Raw genomic sequence first — 25,653 nt, 5'->3', positions numbered from 1 at the left:
CATCTCTGTTGTCACGCAGATGCTACTCCTGACTGATGGGTACCAAGCTTCTCCTGGTCTCTGCCTGGTGCCTGAAGGCTCAGAGGGGTTCTTCCCGAGCCAAAGAGTGAATGCATGCATGAATGAATGAAGGCGTGCATGCGTGAATGAAGATGTTCTCACGTTAAGGGGAGGATGGGCTGTACCTCTGAAATGGTCCATCCTGGAGGGATGACAGTGGCACCAAGAAATAAGGCCTCAAAGCCAGGGAGTGGCCTGTGTGGCCCCAGGTTTCCCCTCTGGTCCTGGAAGCTGGAGCCAAGAGAAGGACCAGTTCCCCTCCCTGAATCCCAGGTCAGCTGACACCCAGCTCCTTCTAACCTGAGTGTTTCGGGGCAAAGGAGGCAGGGCGGGGAAAGGCGGGCTTCACACGGTGACCCAGCAAGCGAGAGCGAAGGGCAACTCCCCTCGTCACCCCTCGTCACCCCTCCTTGCCCTCACACCGCCCAGGGTCCCCCCTTCACACACGCCACCCAGACGGACCCCTGCATCCATCTTTCCCATCTGCCTTCCTTCCAGAATGTTACTGAGAAACAAAAAGCTTGTGAAACAGACCTGGCCAAGGCAGAGCCGGCCCTACTGGCCGCGCAGGAGGCCCTCGACACTCTGAATAAGGTGAGGGCAGGAGGGGGAAGAAACGGGGATCACGACGCCTGAGAAGAGAGGAAGAGAGGAGACGCCGTGGGGTCATCACCGGGGGCCTCCTGGTCCTGCTCGGGGCTAAATCCCCATTCTAGTCTGTCCGTCTGTCTTTGCAGAACAACCTGACAGAGCTGAAGTCCTTCGGGTCCCCCCCAGACGCCGTGGTCAACGTCACGGCCGCCGTGATGATTCTGACGGCTCCCGGGGGCAAGATCCCCAAGGACCAGAGCTGGAAAGCTGCGAAAATCATGATGGGCAAAGTGGACACCTTCCTGGACTCCTTGAAGAAGTTTGACAAGGAGCACATCCCCGAGGCCTGCCTGAAAGCATTTAAGTGAGTTGGGGCTCGGCTGCCGCCATGGGGTCAGCTCAGTCCTCATCCTGTTGGGAGCACGTCACGTCCAGGCACCGTGTGGTCCCGAGTCTTCTCCCACCTGCCCCTGGCCCCATACCGCATGGTCCCAAGGGAAGTCTATGCTTGCTGGAGTGGGCAGGGTCTTGGGCGGCACAGAGCGAGGTGGGACCCCCAGAGACAGCAGGCAGCAGTCTGGGCGAATCCGCCTGCCCCTGAGCTGCCCAGGCGTCGAGGTGAAGCACGATGCCAAGCTTGCGGGGAGCCTCATCACCCTCTGTCTCCCCAGCCTTGCTCGGCGGGTGGGGGGCGAGCTGCTCCCTTAAATGGGGGGAGGGCAGGGGTGTATTGGTGGGTGGGGTCGGAGGGGGGGCTTAGGTGGCCTGCCCACCCCCTTGGTGGTGCTGTGTGCGGGGGTCATGCGCAGGACCCTGCTTTTGCTCCGACACCTCAGAGGAGGCAGTTGGGTTTCAGCCTTTCTGTATCTTTCTGTTCATAATTTGCCCCGATGTGCATGCACGTAGTACTTTTAGTCCCTTATAGTTTCTTTGCATTTTGCTGCTTGAGGAGGTATTTGTCCAGGTACGAGCACTCCAGCAGAGGGTCCTAGTGGGACTTGGGAAGGGTGTGCAGGGGGGACCTCCACGTCTTGCCCCATAAATCCGATGCGCTAGCATCGGTGAGCACTGCACTTGTGAACACTCTTTGCCTGGCCGTCCCCTGGCAACCCGATTTCAGGGCCGACCTGACCTGACCCCAACTGAGAAAGGGAGCCCCTCGCATGACCCCAGGTGAGACTCCAACCTCTCTCAGCTCCATCTGTTGAGGAAGAGGGCTGGACGATCGAAAACCATTTGCCGACTAAGGAGTAGTTTAAAGTTTAAGAGAAAAGACAAGAAAAACGCAGACCCACCTCCAGGGAGCGGCCTGTGTCAACATGTGGCCTGTTTCCTTTCAGTCTTTTTTCTCGTGCTTCTCCCTGTAGTTGAAAGAATGCTGTGTATATGCAATTACCTGCTCTGCTTTCTATCTTTTACTTAACATCGTGGGGGAAAAAGGCTTTTTCCTGTGTTGTCAAAACACTCGATCAGCTTGACTTTTTTGCCGCAGATGAACCGTAATTTACTTACTACACCTGCGTTGCTGAGGGTTTAGGCTGTCTCCGTGTCTGCCGTCATAAATAACGCCATGATAAATGTCTCCTCCTTGTCACCCAGCAAACTTCTCAACTGCCACCTCCCCATGCTGTCTGGAGTGTGCTTAAAAGATGCAGACGCTTTGTACTATTTGCCCAAACGAAGCGTAAAATATGCCAGAGTGAGGAGGTGATGGGCCGTGTTCCCCACCTACATTCAAATCACACTTCAATTATTATTTTAAATTGTCCCTTTAGAATTCTTCCTGCAGACAGGTCAGTCTGTTGTGCTCAATGACGTTGCCATTATTTTAAAAACACTAGTTAAGGTGCTCTAGTTTCTAGAGCATCTTAACTGCATCTATGGGCATTTTTCCTCATCCCTCTTGTACAATAACACCTACCACATCACCCCTTTTTTTCTTTAACGTCACCTCTTGTAAGTCTCATCCTTAGAGCCTTAGCCTCACTGGGGATCCCTGAAAACTGGGCACTGAGCTGAGGGGACGCAGAAGTGGCCCGTTGTGTGTGTGGGGTGCGGGGGAGCGGGGGTGGCCTCTGGGGCAGCCTGGCTCCGTGTGAATTCCTGCACTGCCCAGTCCAAGCTGTGTCACCTTGGGAGACACACTCAGCCTCTCTGGGCCTGTTGCCCAGAGTCAGATGGCGTGAGGACACGTGCCAGGGCAGGGGTGGCTCCAGGACCTGACATATGGGCAGCACTCAGGGCAGCACCTGACACGCAGCCCCTGATGTGAGAACTTGGTGAAGAAACCCTGGTTCCAACACTTCCTGTCGGCGTTGCTCTGGGCAAGTTGCTGACCCCCCCTGAACCCCAGTCTTCTTGCCTAGGACTGGAGTCGTTGCAGAATGAAAATGAGACCAGCCATATAAAGCAGCAGGAGCAGAGAGGATTAAAAAAAAAAAAACACAGGTTTTCTTCCATCATCTAGAATATAGGACTTGAAATCACTACTTCCGTTGCCCTTCACCCTCCAAATTCTACTCCAGAGGCCAGAATTCTGAGTTTCATTCTTTTCTTTCTTCTTCTTTCTAATCTTCTTTCTAATCACTAATCACTAAGATACAAAAAAAACAAAGTTAAATGTGCTCCCCGTCCTGTTGCTGGTAACGGGGACCGGAGCGGCGGACGGATGCGGAGCTGGAGGCAGGACGGGGGTGGCGGGAGGTCTGCGTCCTCAGCGCCCGCTGTCCTGCTCCAGGCCCTACCAAGGCAACCCGACGTTCGACCCCGAGTTCATCCGCTCCAAGTCCACGGCCGCCGCGGGCCTGTGCTCCTGGTGTATCAACATCGTCCGCTTCTACGAGGTCTACTGCGACGTGGCCCCCAAGAGGCGGGCCCTGGAGGAGGCCAATGCGGAGCTGGCCGAGGCGCAGGAGAAGCTCTCCCGCATCAAAAGCAAGATCGCTGTGAGTGCCGTCGGCAGGCGCAGCTGGTCCGTGTCTCCGTTTGAGAGGGGTCGGCACAGCCGCTGCCATGAATTACGGAGCAGAGCAAGAGCCCGCAGGCCGCTGTGGGGACCTGATCACCCCGGAGGCTGCCGGCGTCGGCCGTGTTCCCGGCCCTCCCGGGAGGAGAGCTGGGGACCCCCAGCGTTGCCCGATTTCAGGGCCTGTCTTGTTCCTTCAGGAACTCAACGCCAACCTGAGCAACCTGACGTCGGCATTTGAAAAAGCGACAGCCGAGAAAATCAAGTGTCAGCAGGAGGCTGACGCCACCAGTAGTGTGATCTCGCTGGCTAACAGGTGCCTTACTCCCTCCGAGGGGCCCCTCCTGTCCTCAGACACCACCCCCCGAAAGGGATGAGCCCACAGAATGGCCTTTCGGGGGGGGCTACGCCCCAGGTGGAGGCAGCAAGGCCCCCAGCCCCCGCTTTCTGAGCACAAAGTGATAAACCCCGGGAGACCCCCAGGCTGTGTGCCTGGCCTCCCGTGGGATGTGGACTCACCTCCACCAGGTCAAGTGACCTTTCGGTCCCTGGCAAGGAGGGCTGCTCGGAGGATGCTAAAGCCAGACCGCAGGCTAGTCAAGCACAAACCTGTCCACACTCTCAGACTCCTGGTGTCATTTAGGGTTGGGGACCAGCCCTCGAGCGGGGGGCCTGAGAAGCACGAGGCACACCCTGGAGTCCCCACTCCACACAGGGCCAGGGGGCCGCCTCTGGACTTCCCGCTGCCCAAAGCGCGTGCTCAGTGGTGTCCGGGCAGCAGCCTCGGCACGTGGGTGACGTGGTCAGGTAGCGTCAGCATCCACGTGACGTCGGCCCCTTGGGGAAGGGAAACTCGGCGTTCCCAACCGCCTCCAGAAAGCATTAGTTTTGCTTCCCTCAAGCGTTTATTGCCCAAAACTTCCCCCAAAGCATGTTTTGTCCTGAACCGCTGAGCAGAGTCAGGATTTGAAACTGGAAGGTCCCTGGCGTGTTAAAGGCGGAGGCGCGCCTTTCCTGGTCCTCCAGTCCGTCCTCTCTCCCCCCCGACACACGTGCTTCTCTTCTGCCCACTGACCCCTGTCCCCATCTCAGGCTGGTAGGAGGATTAGCATCAGAAAACGTCCGCTGGGCCGAATCGGTGGAGAACTTCAGAAGCCAGGGGGCCACACTGTGTGGGGACGTCCTGCTGATTTCCGCCTTCGTCTCCTACGTGGGCTACTTCACCAAGAAATATCGCAATGAGCTAATGGAGGGGTTTTGGATCCCTTACATAAATGAGCTAAAGGTAGGCGGTCCTGTCGCATCCATCACTCAGCACCTTTGGGGGCCCCCGGCAGGGCAGCCCCAGCCAGAAGGCACCTTTGCTCCTGCAATGGAGACTCCAGCCACTCAGGATGTAGACGGTGGCCCTGTGAGGCCGACGCCGACATCCCTTCTGGCCGGGCTCCAAGCTGCTCCTCAGCGTGATGCGAATGTGTGGCTGTCCTCCCCCACGCAGCCCGGCGGCCCACGTGTTGCTCGGAGAGCCGCTTTCCGCTGAGAGGTGAGTAAGGCCACATCGCCCCCTCGGCAGGTCCCCATCCCGCTCACAGAAGGTCTGGATCCCTTGAGCCTGCTGACCGACGATGCAGACGTGGCCACTTGGAACAACCAGGGGCTCCCCAGCGACCGCATGTCCACAGAGAATGCCACCATCCTGTGCAACACGGAGCGCTGGCCCCTCTTCGTGGACGCCCAGCTGCAGGGCATCAAGTGGATCAAAAACAAATACGGCAGCAAGCTGAAGGCCATCCGCCTGGGACAGAAGAGGTGCTCGGCCGTGGCGGGTGGGGTAGGGGCTCCAGAGGTGGCGGCCGGCCGGCCGGGCCACGGTGCTGGGAAGTCCACCTGGGGCCCTTCATACTCGCTAAATGGATGGATGGGTCTTTGAAAACAAACACTGACCCACATGTGGATTTCTTTAGTACTTGGCCCTGGGCACTGGCAGGAAAGAATTAAACTCGGGGCTCCTCTCTCCCCCGTTACCTGCCGCTCCTGCTGGGGGACGGCACTGGCCTCGGCTCCTGCCTGCGTTGGTCCTGCCTGGTCACTTGCCAGCCGGGGGGCTGCGGGCGGTCATCTTCCCGTCTCTCATCGTCATAGATGAGCAGCAGTGGCCGTGACACGGCTGCACTGGGAGGCTTCCCAGTGTGCTGGGCAGTGAGAGGAGACTCGCAGCTGTGGAACGGCTGGCTCAATAGCCCGGAAGCGCTCCACGTGCACCAGCCCTCCTGTCAGCCTGGGGGCGATTTACGCAGAAGCCCTGAGCTCCTCTTGGGAAGGAGGCGTTTGGGAGAGGAATGAGCTCTTGGCCCCTCGGTCCCTCTGGGGCAGGCAGTTGCGCCGTCACCGGGCCCCAGGGCGTTCACGGCCCCTGTGCTGTGCCCACAGCTACCTGGATATCATCGAGCAGGCCATCTCAGAAGGGGACACCTTGCTCATCGAGAACATTGGCGAGACCGTGGACCCGGTTCTGGACCCTCTGCTGGGCAGGAACACAATCAAAAAGGGAAAGTGAGTGGCAGCGTCCACCTCCGCGGGTTCACCCACGAGATCGTCCTCAGTGGTGAGGTCTGGCCTCTGGACTGAGAGAAAGGGCGGGGCATTTCCTTTCCTGGGAGGCAGCAGGGGCTTCAGCAAAATGCGTGAAGGGACACCCAGCTCCCAGGGGAGAGACTGACAACTGTGGGACCACGTTCCAATTAGGAAGGAAGACCTACACCAACAGTTTATTAGCGACTGCCTGCAGATCGCGATCCTTGATGGTCATCTTTTTTTTCTATTTCCATATGCATTTTGCAAATCCTGAGTCTCTTTCTTTCTATTCAGGTGAGATTCACATAACATAAAATTAACCAAAAGTGACCAGTTCCGTGGCCTGTAGGACACTGGTGCCTGGCTCCTTTCACTGAGTATCTTTTCCAGGTTCATCTGAGCTGTAGCGAGTATCTTTCATTCTTTCTTATGGCTGAGTAATACTGCATCGTGCGGACCTGCCACGTTTGGTTTACCCGCTCATTTGTTGATGCGTTGAGCTTGTATGACTGTTTTTTCTTTGGTTGCCCCATGTGGCTCATGGGATTTTAGTTCCCCGACCAGGGAACGAACAACCCGGGCCCTTGGCAGTGACAGTACAGAGTCCTAACCACTGGACCACCAGGGAACTCCCTGTATTGCTTTTCTAATAGAAAAAATTAAATCAACTTTAAAAATGTAAAGGTCGGAGTTGATCTGAGCCACCTATAAACTCAGGGGTGCAGGCAGAAGCCCAGAGCAGAGGTGACGTAAACGTGCTGACGCCCTAGACTCTGAGAAGGGCCTGGTGTGAGTAGTGATACCCAGGGCTGAAGTGAGAGGCCCCCCAGAATGTGAACTCGGCCAGAAAGAGGAGAGCAGAGTGGGGAGCCGGAGAGAAGCGACCCCCCCCAGTGGGTGAGCCGACCCGGGTTCCCACCCTGGCCTCTCATCAGATTCACCTGGGGAGCTCCAGGGATGTCCCGGTGTTCTGAATTGGGGTGTCAACATCTTTCGATGTTAATGGCTCTGGGGTGGAGCCCAGGCCAGAGTGTTTCTGCAGAGGCTTCCAGATGAGTAAGATGTGCAGGCAGAGTCAAGTAAATGCTCCTAAAAAATCAGAACAAGCCGGCTGGAGAGCGAGCAGGTGCATTTTCTAGAAGGGCCGGTCACAGACCAGAGAGGGATGGTTGTGAGTTTTTTGTTTTTTTCCAAGTTTCAGATTATTTATTAATCAGGGTAAACCCCCGCACAATATGCCAACATGATTTCGTGCATTTAGAGGGGAACTACTTCCCGGTTAAGTGGAAAATGGTGCCGACGGCTTCTGGAAGACCTTTATTCTAAGCAGCTTTATAGTGAAACATGTCGTTGAGAAGTCTGGACCTTCCTCCCAGGCTGGCGGGAAAGGCGGTCTGTCTGTGCTGCCATCCCTTGGTCGCCGGGAACCCTCCTAACCCCTCCGTCCGCCGCCCGCCAGGTTCATTAAGATCGGCGACAAAGAGGTGGAATACCACCCCAACTTCCGCCTGCTGCTGCACACGAAGCACTTCAACCCCCACTACAAGCCCGAGATGCAGGCCCAGTGCACCCTGATCAACTTCCTGGTCACCAGGGACGGGCTCGAGGACCAGCTCTTGGCCACCGTGGTGGCCAAAGAGCGCCCAGATCTGGAGCAGCTGAAGGTACGTGGAGACAGGAGGAGCGGGGCAGGCAGCTCAGAGACAGCAGGGGGCAGGTCACTGTGACCCAGGCGTCCGGCGGCTGTGAAGGTGCCCTGCTTGTCACACTGAGTGTAGCTGGTACGACAGCATGAGTAACTCCTCCTCCCCGGCCGCCTCCCGAATCTAATTCTAAATCAAGTGATGGCTTCGCTGAAAGAACAGGAGTCACAGCAGTGCCCGGGCTGCCCTAGAGCACCGCACTCCTGCCCCACGAGAATGTCTTTGCTGCCGGCCCCTGTGTACCAGGCCCTTCCTTGACTGGCTGAGCCATACACGTGGGCTCACAGGGGTCCCAGGCCCCACTCATGTCCCATGGTCCCCACGTTCTTGCTGCACAGCTGCCCATGACAAGCAGCTGCAAGACCCAGATGCAGGGCCCCCTACCCCGCACTGCTTGGGGGCCTCCACTCCGGCCCCTTTCTTCCAGGCTTGCCGTGTTCCTCCCGTTCCGAGTCCCAGGGCCTTGGCCCTGAGCCCCCCCGAGCCCCCCAGCTGGGGGACCAGGCCGTGCCAGCGACTGATTTCCCTTCCCGGTCTCTGCCCCTCCTGCAGGCGAACCTCACCAAGTCTCAGAATGAATTTAAGATTGTCCTGAAAGAGCTGGAAGATTCTCTGCTGGCCCGTCTGTCGGCCGCGTCGGGGAACTTTCTGGGAGACACAGCCTTGGTTGAGAACCTGGAGACCACCAAACACATGGCCAGCGAGATTGAGGAAAAGGTAAAAGACCATCTTGGGGGCTACCCCCTTGCACCCCCAGCCGGAGCACACAGGGGGCATGGGAGCTGGGCGGATGGTCACTGAGAAGAGAAGCCGTAGCCACATGGGGGCCCCTGGGGGCCCGGGGCAGGGTCAAGGCGCGTGGATGCCGGCCAGGCACATCTTCATCCGTTCATCTGTAGATGGACATTTAGGTTGTTTCCCTGTCTTGGCTATTGTGAAGAGTGCTGCCACGCACATAGGGGTGCGTGTAGCTTTTTGAATTATAGTTTTGTCCGGATATATGCCCAGGAGTGGGATTGCTGAATTAGACGGTAGTTCTATTTTTAGTTTTTTGAGGAACCTCCATACTGTTTTCCATAGTGGCTGCACCAATTTGCGTTCCCACCAACAGTGTAGGAGGGTTCCCTTCTCTCCACGCCCTCTCCAGCATTTGTTATTTGTAGACTTCTTAATGATGGCCGTTGTGACTGGTGTGAGGTGATATCTCCCTGTGGTTTTGATTTGCATTTCTCTAATTATTAGTGATGTTGAGCGGCTTTTCATGTGCCTGTTGGCCATCTGTGTGTCTTCTTTGGAGAAGTGTCTACATAGGTCTTCTGCCCATTTTTTGATTGTTTGTTTTGAGGTGCAAGAGGCAAAAATCACAGAAGTTAAAATCAACGAGGCGAGAGAGAACTACGTGCCAGCCGCGGGGAGGGCGTCCCTGCTGTACTTCATCCTGAACGACCTCAGCAAGATCAACCCCATCTACCAGTTCTCGCTCAAGGTGCGGCTGCATCCGGGTCCGGGGCCACTGGGGCCCAGGCTGCAGGTGGGCTTGGGGGGTGGGACCCAGGACACCAGGTCTGACCAGCACCAGCACCGGGTCCGAGCAGTGCCCCAGAGCCCGCATGGGCAGCGTGGAGCCCCCTGCATTCGGTGACCCCCCCCTCCCCAACCAGGCCTTCAACGTGGTGTTCGAGAAGGCCATCCAGAAGACCGCCCCCGCCGACGAGGTCAAACAGCGTGTGATCAACCTGACGGACGAGATCACCTACTCCGTGTACATGTACACGGCCCGCGGGCTCTTCGAGCGAGACAAACTCATCTTCCTCGCACAGGTGACATTTCAGGTAACATCTGGCCTCGATGCCCCATGTGTGGTCCTTGGACGGGCAGCACCGGAGCCCCGTGGGGTGAGGTGGGGTGCTGGGGGAGAGTGGGGGGGGGGTTGGAAATGCAGATTCTCAGGCTCCGGCTCAGACCTAGTGGATCCAAACCTGCATTTTTAACAATGTACGGAACACACCTGGGCTCTTGAGTTGGTACCAGGAAAGGTGTCCCAATGGGAACCATTGAAGGGGAGGGAAGGTCAGTTAAAGGGAGACGTCGTTCTAGTCCCTTCAAGTCATGCCGAGCCGACAGTCCCGCCTTAGCGGTTAGTCCGCTGTGGATGGGAAAGAAAGGTACTAATGAGTAAACATGCCCCCTGTTTTTACAGACCTGCTGAAATATTTAAAGATTTTGGTTCCACTAAATTGATTAAACAACCTCTCCGCCACTTTGTTTGCACCGTGTTATAAGTGTTATTGGGAACACGGATTTCATAGCTAGCTTGGGCATCAATGTCAACCCAGCTTTCCATCCAAACTCCAACTTGGAATTAGGGGTCCAGGTTAAGGAGGTTTCTTTTCCATGTGAATCTCTGAGTAACGGGTTCCCTGTTTCTCCCCTGCTAAGAGCACATCAAGATAAGTTTCCTTGATGCTCCCCCTAATTTTCCAGAGTAGAATGTATTCTTTTCAGGCCCAAAGAACTTTTTATTTTACTAAGATTAAAAAAAAAAAAAAAAAAGAGACCCTGACTCAGGGGAAACTCTCTGTGGAATCTGAGAAAGCAGCTGTGTGAGCTCCTGACTGGGGAGGTTACAGTGACCGCGGCCCCGGCTCCCCTGCCGTCCATCTGAGATGGAGGGGCTGGGCCAGTTGCCCAAAGAGCCACTTCAGTGACCAAGACAGGGCCTGCTAGAAGCCCAGAGAGCTTGTGCGCACCAGTGGCAAGGTGACTTCAAATGTGACCAGAAAACGTATATACCCCAAAGAATTGCAAACACGTATTCAAACAAATACGTGCATGTAAACATTCACGGCAGCATTTTCACGACAGCCAAACGGCAGAAACAACCCAAACGTCCAACGATGGACTGTTGGGTAAACGAGATGTGGTCTCGCCATACACTGGCCCATTATTCGTCCATAAAAAAATGAAGCAGTGACACGCGCTACAACACGGATGAACCTTGAAAACACGCTCAGATGCAAAAGGCCTCGTGTTGTATGATTCCATTTACTGGAAATGTCCAGAAAAGGCAAAGCTGTAGAGACGGAGAGTAGACTGATGGTCGCCTGAGGGCGGGACTGCTGAAGGGTAGGGGCTTTGCCTCTGGGGTGACGGAAAGGCTGTGCACCTGGACAGTGGTGCTGGTCGCACAACAGTGTGAATGCACTACATGCCGCTGGATTTTGGACCATAATAGGGTTAAAGTGGTGCATTTATGCTGTGTGTATTGTACCGCAATTGAAAAACAAACAAGGTGCTGACCAAGCTTTGGGCTGACCCCAAAGGGGCAGGACAGTGCTTCCCCTGCAGGCAAGGGGTATGAGCCCCTGTCGTAGGGCAACATCTAAGCGAGCCCCACGGCCCCTCAGGTCTTGTCCATGAAGAAGGAGCTGAACCCGGTGGAGCTGGATTTCCTTCTGCGGTTCCCGTTCAAAGCCGGGGTCGTGTCACCCGTGGACTTCCTGCAGCATCAGGGATGGGGCGGCATCAAGGTTGGCCTTCAGACTTGAACACTGTGTTCTCTCCCCACCTCGCGGCCTTTCCTGCTCGCCCCAGACATGTTTACAAGGTGCTCCCGGCCGTAACATTCAGTAGAACGAGGAGGCCTCAGAGGTGGGACCAGGCACTGATGGGCTGCCTGCCAGCTCACGGGGACTGTGCTGTCCTACTGGAGCGCAGCAACTTCATCATCACGTCCCTGCAGGCGGCAAGCTGAGCCGCGATGGGCCCCAGGGTGTGCCCAGGGGTCGCCCCTCCGCCGCTTCCCCTCACTTCCAGGAAAATGCAAAGTGTCAAGGCTATTCCTCAGAATCCTGGGGCCCTCACTGTGTCAGTTCAGAAAGACCAGAGGAAGGCGGCCCCCTGGGATGAGCAGGGCCCCTCTTCCAGAGCCCCCGGAGAAGCAGCCAGGAGTCACATCCCCGATCGGATTCCTCCCTCGTCCCAGCCATTCATCCCCAGCAGCTCATCGTTTGAGCGACAGGCCCCATGGTCATGCTTTTCCCGGAGCCCGCGGGGAAGGCGCCCACTGGGATGGGGGAGAGCTGAAAGGCCGTCTGCCCCCAGGCCCTCTCGGAGATGGATGAGTTCAAGAACCTGGACAGCGACATCGAGGGATCCGCCAAGCGGTGGAAGAAGCTCGTGGAGTCGGAAGCCCCCGAAAAGGAGGTCTTCCCCAAGGAGTGGAAGAACAAGACGGCGCTGCAGAAGCTGTGCATGCTGAGGTGCGTGCGGCCCGACCGCATGACCTACGCCATCAAGTGAGTGCCCCCAGCCCCGCCCCACCCCGCCCCAGCCTGGCCTTAGGGCTGGGGAGTGGGCGCCTCCCATCCCAGCCACCAATTCCAGTTCTGAGTTCTCGTAGCTCTGGGGTCTCTGAAGGTGGCCAACAGGAACCGCCGGCTCCCCTGACCCTGGGCGAGGAGAGGCGCCCCGAGATAAGCGACGGGAAGATAAAACTTCCCGTTTTATCTTGGTGGGTTGGCCACCAAGATTTTAAAAAAGCCTGGGCGCGCTGCCAGTGCAGGGGACACGGGTTCGAGCCCTGGTCCAGGAAGATCCCACATGCCGCAGAGCGACTAAGCCCACGCGCCACAGCCCCTGAGCCTGCGCTCTAGAGCCCGCGAGCCACAACTACTGAGCCCGCGTGCTGCAACTACTGAAGCCCGCGTGCCTAGAGCCCGTGCTCCGCAACAAGAGAAGCCACCGCGATGAGAAGCCTGCGCACCGCAACAAAGAGTAGCCCCTGCTCGCCGCAACTAGAGAAAGCCCGCGCGCAGCAACAAAGACCCAACGCAGCCAAAAATTAATTAATTAATTTTTTTAAAAAAGCCTGGGTGCTAATGACCTCCAAGGCCACGACCACGCGGGGTCCTTTAAGGATGCTGTGGGGAGAAAGCAGTGGCAGAGCCATCAGCACCCGAGGACTTTCATGGCCTCAGTGGCTGGATTTAGAGGAAATCTTTTATTTTTACGGCTCGTTTGCAAAGAGAACCATTCTGCTTTCGTGAACAATCTCTCTGGACCTGAAACGCCTCCAGGACTGGAAACTTAACCATCGGGTTTCAGCGCCCGTTCCTTTCACTCCCCAAAGCACAGAAAGACTTCAGGAATATCAACAGCTGTAACATCTGCACGGCCGGCCCGGGCAGGCCATGGCGTCGTGTGGGAGGGAGGGAATGAAACAGGCCCCGTTCTCAGAGGGGCGTCTTGGTTTTCCGTTTGCCCTAGTGGCCTGAAAGCCACCAGATTTCCCAAAAGGCGCCCACGTCTGACAAAGCAGAGGCCTGACTCACACCCACTGGTTGTTCACAGACACGTGTTTCTGTTTTGCTTTGTTTTCTCGGGACTGAAGAGGAAAGGGACCGCGAGGGGTTCTGGGTGCGGGAGGGGAGCGGGCGGAGTGAAGCAAGAAATCAAGTCACGAGGGAGAGTCGAGCTGGTCCAGGGAGAAAGCAGGAAGGCATCCCGGGAAGGTCGGACACGGACACAGCGTGGGGAAGGCCCAGGTGAAGGGCACTGAGCATCCAGGGGGACACCGCCTGCGGGCGAGCTGAGCACGGGTGGGTGTCCAGCCCCACGGCCCCCAGAGCACCCTTGAGAGCCACCCGAGTCACCACGGCAGAAAACGCATCGGAACCACGTGGGCGACCGCAAACGCCAGGCGAACCCAAGTCATGCTCTGCGGCGGTCGCAAGGAAAGCAGATTCACCTCCCGAATCAAACAGGGCGGTGGAGCTCAAGAGCAGGAAGTTCAAGTCCAAGTCCACGGCAAATAGCAACAACACACAGTCGTCAAGAGCGTGGGTTCACTCCGCCCTCCGCCAACCCCTCGAGCCGGGCACCTCCCCTCCTCCGGGTCCACAGGCCCAGGGAAGGGAACTCGCCCATGGCGGGGCGGGGTGCTGGTAACGGGCTCCCCAGAACAGCACCCGGGTCTGTAGCACCTGCCAGCATGCAAGCCGCTGGGGGCGGCTCCAGCACCCCCGTGCCCAGGACACAGCGCTAGGCGCAGCGGAGCCCTCCATTCTGCGTCATCACTGCAGCCGCAGAAAACGACCACGTGGCCCGGCCACGTCAGGAGCAGCAGGGAGCTTGTGACATTCCTGCCCCAGGCAGGACCTGTACCTTCTAGAATTCCTTCCCGGGCAAGGACTCTAGCACTGACATTCCGGGTCAATTCCAAAGGCCAGAATCAAGCACAACCAGGGGCCTGGAGCAGGAGCCCTCCCACCAGCCTGTGGTCAGCGCTGCTCAGGGTCTGTATAGAGGCCAGCAAAGGCCAGACCGGGGAGCGAATGACAGCTATCACTCCCACGGGAGTGGGAAGGCCCACCTGGCACCCGCCCGCAGACTCCCCGTTGACTCAGAGGGAAGCCTCTATGTGAACAGGTCCACCCACGGGTCTTCACGACGCTCAGAGCGCTCAGATCGCCGACTCCTCGGGAATAAGTGTGTTCTCTCCCGGGGAGACTGCCGTCGTCCTTCTTTCAAAGACCGCACTGGACATAAGTTTAGCTCCTGTGTTTCATTCAGATACAGTGAGCTCAGCCACCTGTGGTCAAGGGAGAGGGGCAGAGAGCTGAGATCCCAAGGTCACCCTAAGAGGGGCCTCGACTGACCCCAGCCTTATCAGGGTCAAGATAGAGTTTGGGGCTTGGAACAGAGGGGTGCTTATGTAAAGAGACGTTTGGGTTTTTTCTGTGACTTTCCTGATGATCCGTGTTTTGCGGTCCATGGAGCTCACCAAAGCGACTCTAATGCACGCGTCCTTCCTCCTCAGAGCCCCCGTCGGGGGAGATTCTCAGGACGCAGAGGCCGATCTAGGTTCTGTTCCGTGTTGCTGCTGCCCTGGTCTGGAGAGCAGATAGGAAGTGGGGGGGGGGGGGGACAGAAAGCCACTAGAAACTGATCCCTTCCTTGGGAGCGCTGAGGTGTGGTCACCTGGAACACTTGCGGCCCGGGTTCCCTCCCGGCTGACCTTGCACGCCTTTGAAAGTGGGGGTGGCATCAGCTGGCTGAGAGCCTCTCACCTGTCTGTGCACAGGTGGACGGGCGCAAAGGGTGCCCAGTGCGAACACCGCCAAATACCGCGCACGCTCCCCTCCACACCACCCCTGCCTGCAGGAGGGCCCTGTAGAGACCGACTCTCCAGCTAGAGGCCCTTCTCTGCCTGAGAAAGTCCCCCAGAAAAGCGGTCCCTCGCCTCGGGTCTGACCAGGCGTGTCCCCCTCAGGAACTTTGTGGAGGAGAAGATGGGCAGCAAGTTCACAGAGGGCCGGAGCGTTGAGTTCTCCAAGTCCTACAAGGAGAGCAGCCCCTCAAGCCCCATCTTCTTCATCCTCTCCCCGGGCGCTGACCCCCTGAAGGACGTGGAGGCCCTGGGTAAGTGCGGCCGGGTCTGGGGAGAAGCGCATCCAAACCACAGTGAGACGGCCCTTCACACCCACCAGCAGGGCAGGTATCAGACACACGGAGGTGACAGGTGTCGGGAGGGGACGAGAGACGGGGCCCTTTGCATTGCTGGTGGCAGTGTGAGCAGGTGGTCCCTCCCTAGGTCACACATCGAGTCACCACATGTCCCGGCAATTCCACTCCTGGGGACGTTCCCAACGGACCTGGGAACAGGTGTCCAAACAAACAGGTCCCCTCACGACGGCCAAAGGTAGATCCAACCCACACGTCCATCAGCTGATGAACGGCTGATGGCAAAGTGGTAAATCATGAAAGGGAAGGAAGCACTGACACAGGCTACGCCGTAGACGGAACGGAAAACACTGTGCCGAAGGCTCCACGGTACACGATTCCTTGTATCTGAAACGTCCAGAACTGGGGAATCCGTAGAGGCAGAAGGCAGATTAGTGGTTGCCAGGGGCTGGGGCGGGAACGGGATGCAGAATGACTGTTTAATGGGTACAGGGTTTCCTTCTGGGGCGATAAAAATGTCCTGGAACCAGATAAACAGTCGCACGACACTGAATTATTAAATGTCCCTAAATCGTACACTTTAAGATGGCTTTTAAAGGGGTACATTTGATGTTATGTGTATTTTACCACAATTTTAAAAGGGGTAGGGTGTGGAATTCCCAGCTGTGGATCACAGAAGCTCCATTTCTGTCATTCAGCCATCCCCATGCTTTTCCTGTTTTCCTTTCCTTTAGGGAAAAAATTGGGATTTACCATAGACAACGGGAAACTCCATAACGTGTCCCTGGGGCAGGGACAAGAGGTGGTGGCGGAGAATGCCCTGGACGTGGCTGTGGAGAAGGGACACTGGGTCATTCTGCAGGTATGGGGGTGGGCGGCACCTGTGCCTCTTGGGTGAGGGATCCCAGCCTCAGCGCCCGTGGGGCTTGGCCTGAAGGCCTGAAAGAAAGCAGGTTATGGGATTCACATGCACAAGCGTGGCTGGGGATCCTACAGCCCCTGAAGGAGGGGGCAGGAGGCGCCCACACCAAGCACAGCTCTGCCTGGGTTGGCAGGTGGTGTGAGGCATCACCACTGAAAGTGTGGATTCTTCAGCAGTGAGAAAGACATCCTCGCCTCCCCCCCTCCCCCTTGTTGGCTCGACTGCCCCTCCTCGGTCCTGCAGCCCCTCCAAGCACCCCGCCCCCCGACCACCGCCAGGCCCCGGCTGGTCCCACTGCAGGCCCGCCTCAGCTTCCGGCGTGGCTGACCTCAGTCCACAGGGCCTAGCCTGGTCCCATGCGGGGACCTCAGGTTCGAGTCATTTCTTTCTGTTCATTTTCTTTTACAAAATGATCGCCATGACGAGTCCAGTTACCATCTGTCACCTGTCACCTCATGTTCCCCACACTGTGCATTCATACCTGTGACTCTCCTACTTTGTACCTGGGAGTTTGTACCTCTTCATTGCCCTCACCTATTTCTCTCCTCCCCCCACCCCTCTGGCAACCACCTGTTTGTGCTCTGTATCTGTGACTCTCTTTCTGTTTTGCTGTGTTTGTTCATGTGTTTTGCTTTTTAGATTCCACGTATAAGTGAAATCATACAGTATTTGTCTTTCTCTGTCTGACTTATTTCACTCAGCATCATATTCTCTAGGTCGGGCCATGTTGCCGCAGGTGGCAAAATTTCATTCTTTTTTATGGCTAGTATTCCATTGTGTATATACACCGCATCTTCTTTACCCACTCACCTGTTGATGGGCACTTAAGTTGCTTCCACATCTTGGCAATTGTGAATAATGCTGCTGTGAACATAGGGGTGCACGTATCTTTTGGAATCAGTGTTTTCATTTTCTTTGGATAAATACCCAGGATTGGAATTACTGGATGACAGGGTAGTTCTATTTTTCATTTCGTGAGGAGCATCCAAACTGTTTTCCATAGTGGCTGTTTCAATTTACAGTCCCACCAACAGTGCGTGAGGGTTCTCTTTTCTCCAAGTCATTTCTTTTTTTTTTTTTATAAATTTATTATTTGGGGCTGCATTGGGTCTTCGTTGCTGCGTGCGGGCTTTCTCTAGTTGTGGCGAGCGGGGGCTACTCTTCGTTGTGGTGTGCAGGCTTCTCATTGCAGTGGCTTCTCTTGTTGTGGAGCAGGGGCTCTAGGGTGCGCGGGCTTCAGCAGTTGTGGCGCGCGGGCTCTAGAGCGCAGGCTCAGTAGTTGTGGCTCACGGGCTCTAGAGCGCAGGCTCAGTAGTTGTGACTCGCGGGCTCTAGTGCGCAGGCTCAGTAGTGTGGCTTGCGGGCTCAGTAGTTGTGGCTCACGGGCTCTAGAGCGCAGGCTCAGTAGTTGTGGCTCACAGGCTCTAGAGCGCAGGCTCAGTAGTTGAGGCGCACGGGCTTAGTTGCTCCGCAGCATGTGGGATCTTCCCGGACCAGGGCTTGAACCCGTGTCCCCTGCATTGGCAGGCGGATTCTTAACCACTGCGCCACCAGGGAAGTCCCTCCAAGTCATTTCTTTTTACTCAAGCCTCTCAGAGGAGGGGTGGGGACCATATAATTCTCAGCCCTTATGCTGGTGGAGGGCAGGAAGGACTCGCCGCAAGGCTGGAGGTCCTGAACGAACTGAGAACAAGCTTCAACTCTGGGGACTCAGTTGCTCAGTGAAATTATCAAGCGTGGCCAGCGCCCCGGGAAGGGCGGACAGCGGGGTGGGGAGTGCGGGTGCCGTTGGGGAGGGGCCTGCCCTATGGGCCCGGGGTGGAGAGGAGTGTGCGGGCACTAAGCGCTGGTCTTGGCTGCAGAACATCCACCTGGTGGCCCAGTGGCTGAGCACCCTGGACAAGAAGCTGGAGCGGTACAGCGTCGGCAGCCACGATGACTACCGCGTGTTCATCAGCGCCGAGCCGGCCCCCAGCCCCGAGTCCCACATCATCCCCCAGGGCATCCTGGAGAACGCCATCAAAATCACCAACGAGCCGCCCACGGGCATGTACGCCAACCTGCACAAGGCCCTGGACCTCTTCACCCAGGTAGCGTGGCCTCCCCCCGTGTCCCGTGCCTGGCTCAGCGTCAGCGCCTGCCGGTTCTCTCCCACCCACACCATCCCCAACGCGCACACACTCCCTGAGCCACAAAATGAACAGATCCCCGAAGGACTGTGCAGAATGCAAATGACCTAAAGTGCTGGCGCACAGCTTCAAAGAGCAGAGATGCGCGTCATCCGTGAGTTTCACGACCTGCACGTCAGGCCCGGTAAGTGTGGGCCGGGTCCTCTGCTTGTCCGAGCACCTTAGGAAGGGGCCAGGCTCCCGAGGTGGTTCCCCGAGGGTCATTCAGCCTTGCTGGGGCCACAGTGCTGCCCAGACCCCTGCTCTCACTCCCCGTGAGACGCGATGCTGTGGGAAGGCCGGGTGCGAAGGGGATGGGGCCGCAGCGCCCGGCTGGAGGGCGGAGGTGACAGACGGGAGGGCGGTAGTGCCCGCCGCACAGGTCTCCGTGCTCTGGTCCCGGGCCCAGTCTTCCTCCCTCGACAAGCAGGCCCCACTGCCTTGTGGAGGGACGCCGGGTGCCCTGGCCCTGCAGGGTGGGTAGGGGGGCCTCGGCTTGCCTGTCCACGCTGTGTCCGCCTGGACCTTTGTTCACGTGACTCCTCCCCCATCCAAACCTCCCAGTCCCCAACCTGCCACGTGTGTAGCCTTCCCTGGCACCCCTGCTCCGCTCCGCAAATCCCCAGCATCTGCGTCCGTTCTTCTGGTGCCTGACCTTCACCTGTCCTATACAAGAACCTTCTGGGTGCACGCGTTTGGTCTCCCAAGGGAGTCTAAAACCGTTTTGAAGAAGAGAGCCGATACTCTCTGATAATACCCAACAAAGATTATGTATGGAGCACATTGTGCCGATGTTGCGTAACGTCTGTATCTGATTTCTTTAATTTATGTGACAGTATCTGAGTCATCCACTAACCTCTCCCTATGGGCTTAAAGGACCCACCAAGGTCAGAGTGTAAAGTCACAGAGAATGGAAAGCATGAAAACAGATGTGCAGACCGGGTCCTTCCTCCAAACAGTACGTCCGTGTGCCCAGGACGTGGTAGGCTCAGGGAACAGTGAACAAGACCCGTTACGCGGGTGACTGGCCTAGTCTGGTGAGGGGCGTGGACGCGTTCACAGGAGTGAGAACAGGGTGTGATGAACATGTGGGGACATGCACGGAAACCCCAGGGCGATGCAGCTCACACTGGGGGCTGCGGGCCAGTGCGGGGTCCCAGAGCTGTTTGCTTCTGTCTGTGCTGAGTCAGTACGGAGGTGGAGAGGAGGCATGCGGTGAATTCTGTAGCATTTCAACATCACCGTCAATCCGAGCACGTGATCCGTTTTTCATTTCTATCATATTTTGCCAGAATATCAGTCAGTGATGGAGTGGCGGAGGGTGGCGAGGTCGGCAGGAAGCTGGTCCCCCACTTGCAGGAGTCTGGGGCCTGCTCCAGGCCGCAGAGTGGCTCCCGAGCCAGGCTTGGCCGAGGGGTGGGTGTCGAGGTAGAGACAGCTGACGCCCGAGGGGCAAGCAACAGAAAATGCAAGAGCCTCTGAGCCCCGGGAGCAGCTCCCCACGGCGCGTGGAGCCCGCTGGGGCCTCTGGCAGGGGACATGGGGGCCGGGAGGACGTGGACGGACTGCTGGGCTTTGGGGAGATGCTCTGGCTGCTTGGAGTCAGCAGGAAGCGCGGTCGCTGTCGGGCAGAAGCGAGGTGGGGCTGCCCGGCTGAGGACAGGCGAGCGGGCACGTGGCCGGGGCTTGCTGAGGTGCTCGAGGGCTCCCTAACTTTGTGCATCACCTAAGGCATCTGCAAAGATCGGAAGGGAAGCCATGCGGAAAGCTGTTGCTTCCTGAGGGGACCATCCCAAGTTCGGGGGCCCACTGCCTTCACAGAGTTTCACAGGAAGAGGCAGTAGTGGCTGGGATGCGCCCAGACCATCCCCGGGCACATCACAGAGCCCAGAGGCCCGGGAGGCCAGTGATGAGCGGTCCAACCAGAGGGAAGCCTCCGGAGGCAGACGGAACCCGCCAGGCCTTCCCTCATCCTCGGGCCTGGCGGGTTCCTCCCTCTGGTTGGTGGTCTCAGTCTGCACCCTTTCACGGCCGATGTCTGGAAGGGTCCAGCCAGGCCTGTCTCCTGGGCCCACAGCTGACAGGTGATGGCGCCGTCTCTAGGACAGGCATTGAGGAAGGATCTGGGGGGAACGTTGGGGTGATGGAGCCCCCATCTGTGCCCCTCCCTTCCCATGCTTGCTGGAGGGGACCCCAGCCGGGCATCCGTGTCAGGGCTTCCGTGGAATCAGGACAGGGCCCCTCCCTTGTTACGCCTCGTGTATCTTTTCCCGACGATGACCATTTGATAGGCGTCTGTCCCCTGGTCCAGCTTTCTGGCTGCTGTGCCTGCGGCCCCCGGCCACTGGGAGGCACTCATAGGGCTGAGCGGGTGAAGAGGAGCCCAGCTTAACTTCCAGAAGCCTCTGTGTTCAGAGGCACCCACTTAGCAAAGACTAATCCGTTAAAGTCGCACAAACCCAGAGAGAACTGGGCTTCAGAATTTGGGCTGGGTTGGCCTTTCCCTGGGGCCATCTGCTTTCAGAAAGGCTTTCCTCAGCATCCCCTCCTCCTTTACAGATCGTTTTTGGCGAGTTTGGGGTACTGCTTGCGTGTAGATGATGAGGAACGTTGATAATTGCGGGGGAATTATATTGGGGAATATTTTATTAGGAAGATGTATCAATAATTTGACTTGTAACCAATACTTAGAGTGATACAGCTGCATTTCTGGAGGAAGCAAGGACAAGAAAGCGTCCTCTACCCGACCCTACAGGTCGGGAGAGACTCGGGAAACCGGCTCAGAGCAGTCGATGGCCTTAGGCCCCACCCCTCATCCCCACCTGCACCCCCAGCGAAGCAGCTGGTAAAGACGGCCCTGGTCCTGCCCCGGCCGTCTGTGTGGACCCTGCCTGACCCGCGTGCCTGCCCTCCCGCAGGACACACTGGAGATGTGCACCAAGGAGATGGAGTTCAAGTGCATCCTCTTCGCCCTGTGCTACTTCCACGCCGTGGTGGCCGAGAGGCGCAAGTTTGGGGCCCAGGGCTGGAACAGGTCGTACCCCTTCAACAACGGGGACCTCACCATCTCCATCAACGTGCTCTACAACTACCTGGAGGCCAACCCCAAGGTAAGGGCCCACCTGGAGCCCAGCTGGGTGGTCCTCCCGCCCTGCCTTCCTTTCAATTATTCTGTCTCACGTTTAAGAGACACTGAATAGGTTTCATAGGCCAAAGAAAATCTGAAAACGTGCGACTCCTCTGTGACCCCAGCCATCTGATATAATGGTTACCACCCAGGCCCTGGCCACCACCTCCAGCAGTTCTCAGCCGTCTGGCAATTTTTCTAACTCCATGGGAGTCAATATCTTTGGGGACCTGCCAGTCCTGCACCCGAACAGCGACTCCCCAAGAAAGGCCAGCCCCCCAGACAGCGTGAGCCGAGAGAAGATACCAAAGGGCTGCCTGGGCTGCAGGCCTTGCCGACAGAACGCAGGTTCAGAGGGAAGGCCAAAAAAAAATCTCCCTGGAGACACGGAACGCTCCCTTTCATTTGTGTTGAAAATTAAAACCAGTGTGTCCGGTGCCGTGCAGGCTGTTGCGAGGGCTGCTGCGAGGCGGCCCCGTGGCCGGGAGGGCCTGTCTGCGGGCCCAGAGGGGAGACTCGCGCCCCAGGTGGGGTGAAGCCCGCTGCAAGCCCCCCTCCAGATGTGGCCACCCCCTCGGGAACTTAGAGCCGGCCGTTCTCCCCACCTGACATGGCTCCTCTTGGGATCTTACGTGGAGCGTGGCGCTGGCACAGGACCCATCTCCGTGACCCCCGGGGGAGGCAGAAGGGAACCCCATAAGCCCAGGGCTCCTCCGTGCTCCTGCGGCCGGCACCTTCCTACACCGACAGAGCTCGACGTTCCGCTTACCCAGGAGGCTCCCGAGAACCTGCCCAGGGTGACCGGACACACCCCTGTGTCACCCGCTCCCTGTCCCAGCGCCCCAGGGCCAAGGCACTCGCCGCTTTGGGGCTCGGTGGGCGCCCCAGGGGCCTGGCTAGAGGCCTGAGGCTCACACACCCCCTCCAAGCTTTGGGGACTGAGCGACCAGGGGCGGAGGGTGTCCCACCCATCGTAACAGAGCTCAGATGCACTGGGAGGAGAGACCTGGGCCAGCTGCCCCCAGACCCCAGAGGAAGACGACCCCCCAGGACGGCCACCACCCCAGCCTGAGCCTGGAATGTTGTTGGCTTAGTTCCTGGCCAAACACAGAAAGTCGGCCCTCCTCAGGGGAGGGGGACAGTGGTCTCCGTGGGCAGGTGCCGGGGGTCACTTCGCCTATGACAGGGTCTGAGCTGAATGCCAGTGGCACATCTTACAACACGCGCACAAGTAAATAAACGCAAGAAGATGTGAAGAAAGATTTTCCTCATCACAGCAGCTTCGTCAGAGCAGTTCTCTCCGGGGAGATTCCAGTGGGAGGAGCAGTCTTGCTAGAAGTTTCTAACGACATTTACGCAGACGCTTCCCTCGTTACACACCCACAGAACCCTAGCTGGGTAAGAAACTGCTCGAGAACGCACACCGTGTGCTCCAGTGACCAGCGGGCTGAGATGTGAGTGACACCCCGTGTCCCGCTCAGCAGTGTGTGATCAGGCCGGGCCCCAGGCCTCCACAGCCTGACCTTCCCTTTGTCCCAGCTCGCGGCGGGGAGGCAACGTTGAATAACCTCCTGTGAGGATGTCGCCCTCGGCCCGCAATGAGCCAGTCCATCCTCCCGACTCTGAGGAAGTCGACTCAGACTCTGAGGGCGAGGCCTGGCAACGTGTCTCTGACAAGCGCTCTGGGAACTCCATCCAGCAAGTGTGGGCACACAGACGGCACCCACCCCCCAGGGGTTAGTCCCACTGGCCCGCATCCCAGGAGGCAGGTCATGGGGCCGGAGAGGCAAACTGGGGTGTACCCAGCCCTACTTTGCAGGAGAAACAGAAGCTGTCCCCGAAGCAAATACGCAAAATGCAGAAAAGGCAGCTAGGCACATACCCAAGATAACTAAACAGAGAGAAAAAATGCAAGACACAAGATGACGATCGAGAGGATATTAATGGTTTGTTTTGTTTTGTTTTTTTATTTATTTATTATTTTTGGCTGCGTTGTGTCTTCGTTGCTGCGCTCGGGCTTTCTCTAGATGCGGTGAGCGGGGACTACTCTTTGTTGCGGTGCACGGGCTTCTCATTGCAGTGGCTCCTCCTGTTGCAGAGCACAGGCTCTAGGCGTGCGGACTTCAGTAGTTGCAGCACGTGGGCTCAGCAGTTGTGGCTCGCGGGCTTAGCTGCTCCGCGGCATGTGGGATCTTCCCGGACCAGGGCTGGAAGCCGTGTCCCCTGCATTGGCAGGCGATTCTTAGCCACTGCGCCCCCCTGGGAAGCCCCGATATTAATGTTTTAAGTCAAAGTTCATGAGAGCACATCGGACACTTGATAAATCAGCAAGTTCTTATCCAATTAACTTCAACTTGCCCACATTTGGTAAACAGCGGCCATCCAGGCAGGGCACTGTGGGAGTTACATAAATGCCCACCTTGCCCTTAAACAGCCACAATCCTCGGAGAAACTTGTGTGTGTGCTATGCTGCCCAGCGCGTCAGCTGCCACCACACGTGACATGCAGCAAGTCCCAGCGGAGGGGAGCGAAAGACACTCTGGATTTCAGAAGCTTGGTCTAAAACAAAAAAAGAACGTAAAATACCTTATTCATAGTTTTTATGCCGAGTGCCTGTTGGAACAATCTTTCTACTTAAGTGGCTGCTGGCAAATCTGAAGTTACGTGCGTGGCTGCCCCGTGCAGCTCCCGCTGCTGGACAGCGCCGTGCAGGAGGTGCAGCTACGTGCTGGGACCGGGGCGGGAGAATGGGTTCCTGGCTCTGTGGAGGGGCCGCACTCGAGCCGCTCTGGAGGAGGAGCACGGTCATGGCCATGTGGTGGCCAAAGGAGCGGCATCCCAGGCTGAGGGCACAGCGTGGAAGCAGAGGCAGAACAGAGAGTAGTGAGTGGCCAAGGGTGGGATGCACGGAGAGACCCGGCCGCCAGGGGGCGCACTTGTGTGCACTGCCCGGTTTGGTCCGGTTCCCTCGGGCCCGTGAGCCAAGGTTCTGGCGGGGAGGCTACTTGCTGGAGCTGGCTGTGCCACCGAGACCTCAGGGGCACGCGTGGGCAAGGCTACTGGAGTATAATCGGAACCAGGGCCCTTTGGGGGATCAGAAAGTAGACCCACTCGATAGATCCTGAAGGCACAACGAACTGGACGTGACTCATGGCCAGAAAGATCTACGGTGCCCAAGAGCCCATCCACAAAGAGTTACCGCTCTTGCTGGAGACGGCGGTGAAGGGAAAGGTCACAGGTGGCTCCACACTTCCATTTCCAAGCGTGGGGAACAAAGGGGGCACGGGCAGAGGGAGCGTGTGGGAGCTGGGGGGAGGGCCTGTGGGGTGGGCAGTGCCGGTGCTGGGGTCGGGGAGGTCACGTCAAGGGAGAGCGCAGAGAAGAGGGGCGGGCACAGGGCCGAGCCGTCCTGGCTGGGGGTGGGGTGGAGGCAGGGGAAGCCGGCAAGCCCCTCGTGCGAGGAGCCCGGCAGGAAGAGGGTCAAGGAGGAGCTGGTGGCCGAGTCAGGGGGCAGGAAGGGCCAGGCTTGGGCCTGGTGACCGAGGGTAGCAGGTGACCCTGCAGACCTGGTGGAGGCAGGGGTGACAGGAGGGGCTGGCAGACCCAGGAAGGGGTGGGGCACAGGGTCCCCTGACGGCCGCCGCCCTTCCGAAGGTGCCCTGGGACGATCTCCGCTACCTCTTTGGGGAAATCATGTACGGCGGCCACATCACCGACGACTGGGACCGCCGGCTCTGCAGGACGTACCTGGAGGAGTACATCCAGGCGGAGATGCTGGAGGGAGAGATCCTGCTGGCCCCGGGCTTTCAGATCCCCCCGAACCTGGACTACAAGGTGAGGGCTCCTTCCAGGGACGGGTAACACATTAAACATGAGCTCCCTCTGTGACGCAAAGCAACAGAGGTCAGTGCCGTCCCGCAGGCTCCCTGGCGAGAGCCTCTGTCGCAGATGGACCACCAATAAGCAAGCGGACAGGCAACCCAAGCAAGAGGGCTTCAAAGGCAGCCTCCATGGAGGAGAGTGGAAACTTCCTCTGTGTGCCTGGGGAGCAGCCCCAAAAGGGGGTCAGGGAAATGAGG

General features: G+C 57.8%; 1 protein-coding gene across 1 annotated transcript in view; it reads left to right on the top strand.

Annotated features, from left to right (window-relative positions):
- Nucleotides 1-25,653, top strand: part of DNAH17 (dynein axonemal heavy chain 17) — a gene marked incomplete at both ends in the record, with an annotated part of 110,072 nt that overhangs the window by 80,263 nt on the left and 4,156 nt on the right. Inside the window, 18 exons of the mRNA XM_082679965.1 lie at nucleotides 559-654; nucleotides 798-1,015; nucleotides 3,389-3,596; nucleotides 3,817-3,932; nucleotides 4,709-4,901; nucleotides 5,190-5,425; nucleotides 6,047-6,169; nucleotides 7,650-7,854; nucleotides 8,446-8,610; nucleotides 9,239-9,379; nucleotides 9,555-9,725; nucleotides 11,301-11,423; nucleotides 11,998-12,191; nucleotides 15,167-15,315; nucleotides 16,092-16,219; nucleotides 18,142-18,369; nucleotides 21,366-21,557; nucleotides 25,229-25,408. Coding sequence (XP_082536091.1) covers nucleotides 559-654; nucleotides 798-1,015; nucleotides 3,389-3,596; nucleotides 3,817-3,932; nucleotides 4,709-4,901; nucleotides 5,190-5,425; nucleotides 6,047-6,169; nucleotides 7,650-7,854; nucleotides 8,446-8,610; nucleotides 9,239-9,379; nucleotides 9,555-9,725; nucleotides 11,301-11,423; nucleotides 11,998-12,191; nucleotides 15,167-15,315; nucleotides 16,092-16,219; nucleotides 18,142-18,369; nucleotides 21,366-21,557; nucleotides 25,229-25,408 — 3,066 coding nt within the window. The remainder of the gene's footprint in view (nucleotides 1-558; nucleotides 655-797; nucleotides 1,016-3,388; nucleotides 3,597-3,816; nucleotides 3,933-4,708; nucleotides 4,902-5,189; nucleotides 5,426-6,046; nucleotides 6,170-7,649; nucleotides 7,855-8,445; nucleotides 8,611-9,238; nucleotides 9,380-9,554; nucleotides 9,726-11,300; nucleotides 11,424-11,997; nucleotides 12,192-15,166; nucleotides 15,316-16,091; nucleotides 16,220-18,141; nucleotides 18,370-21,365; nucleotides 21,558-25,228; nucleotides 25,409-25,653) is intronic.

This window comes from Grampus griseus (assembly GCF_964374135.1).
Source record: "Grampus griseus genome assembly, chromosome: 20".
NCBI classification, from domain to species: Eukaryota; Metazoa; Chordata; class Mammalia; order Artiodactyla; family Delphinidae; genus Grampus; species Grampus griseus.
Note: the sequence above shows the minus strand (reverse complement) of the source record. Positions and strands in the feature narration are given on the sequence as shown.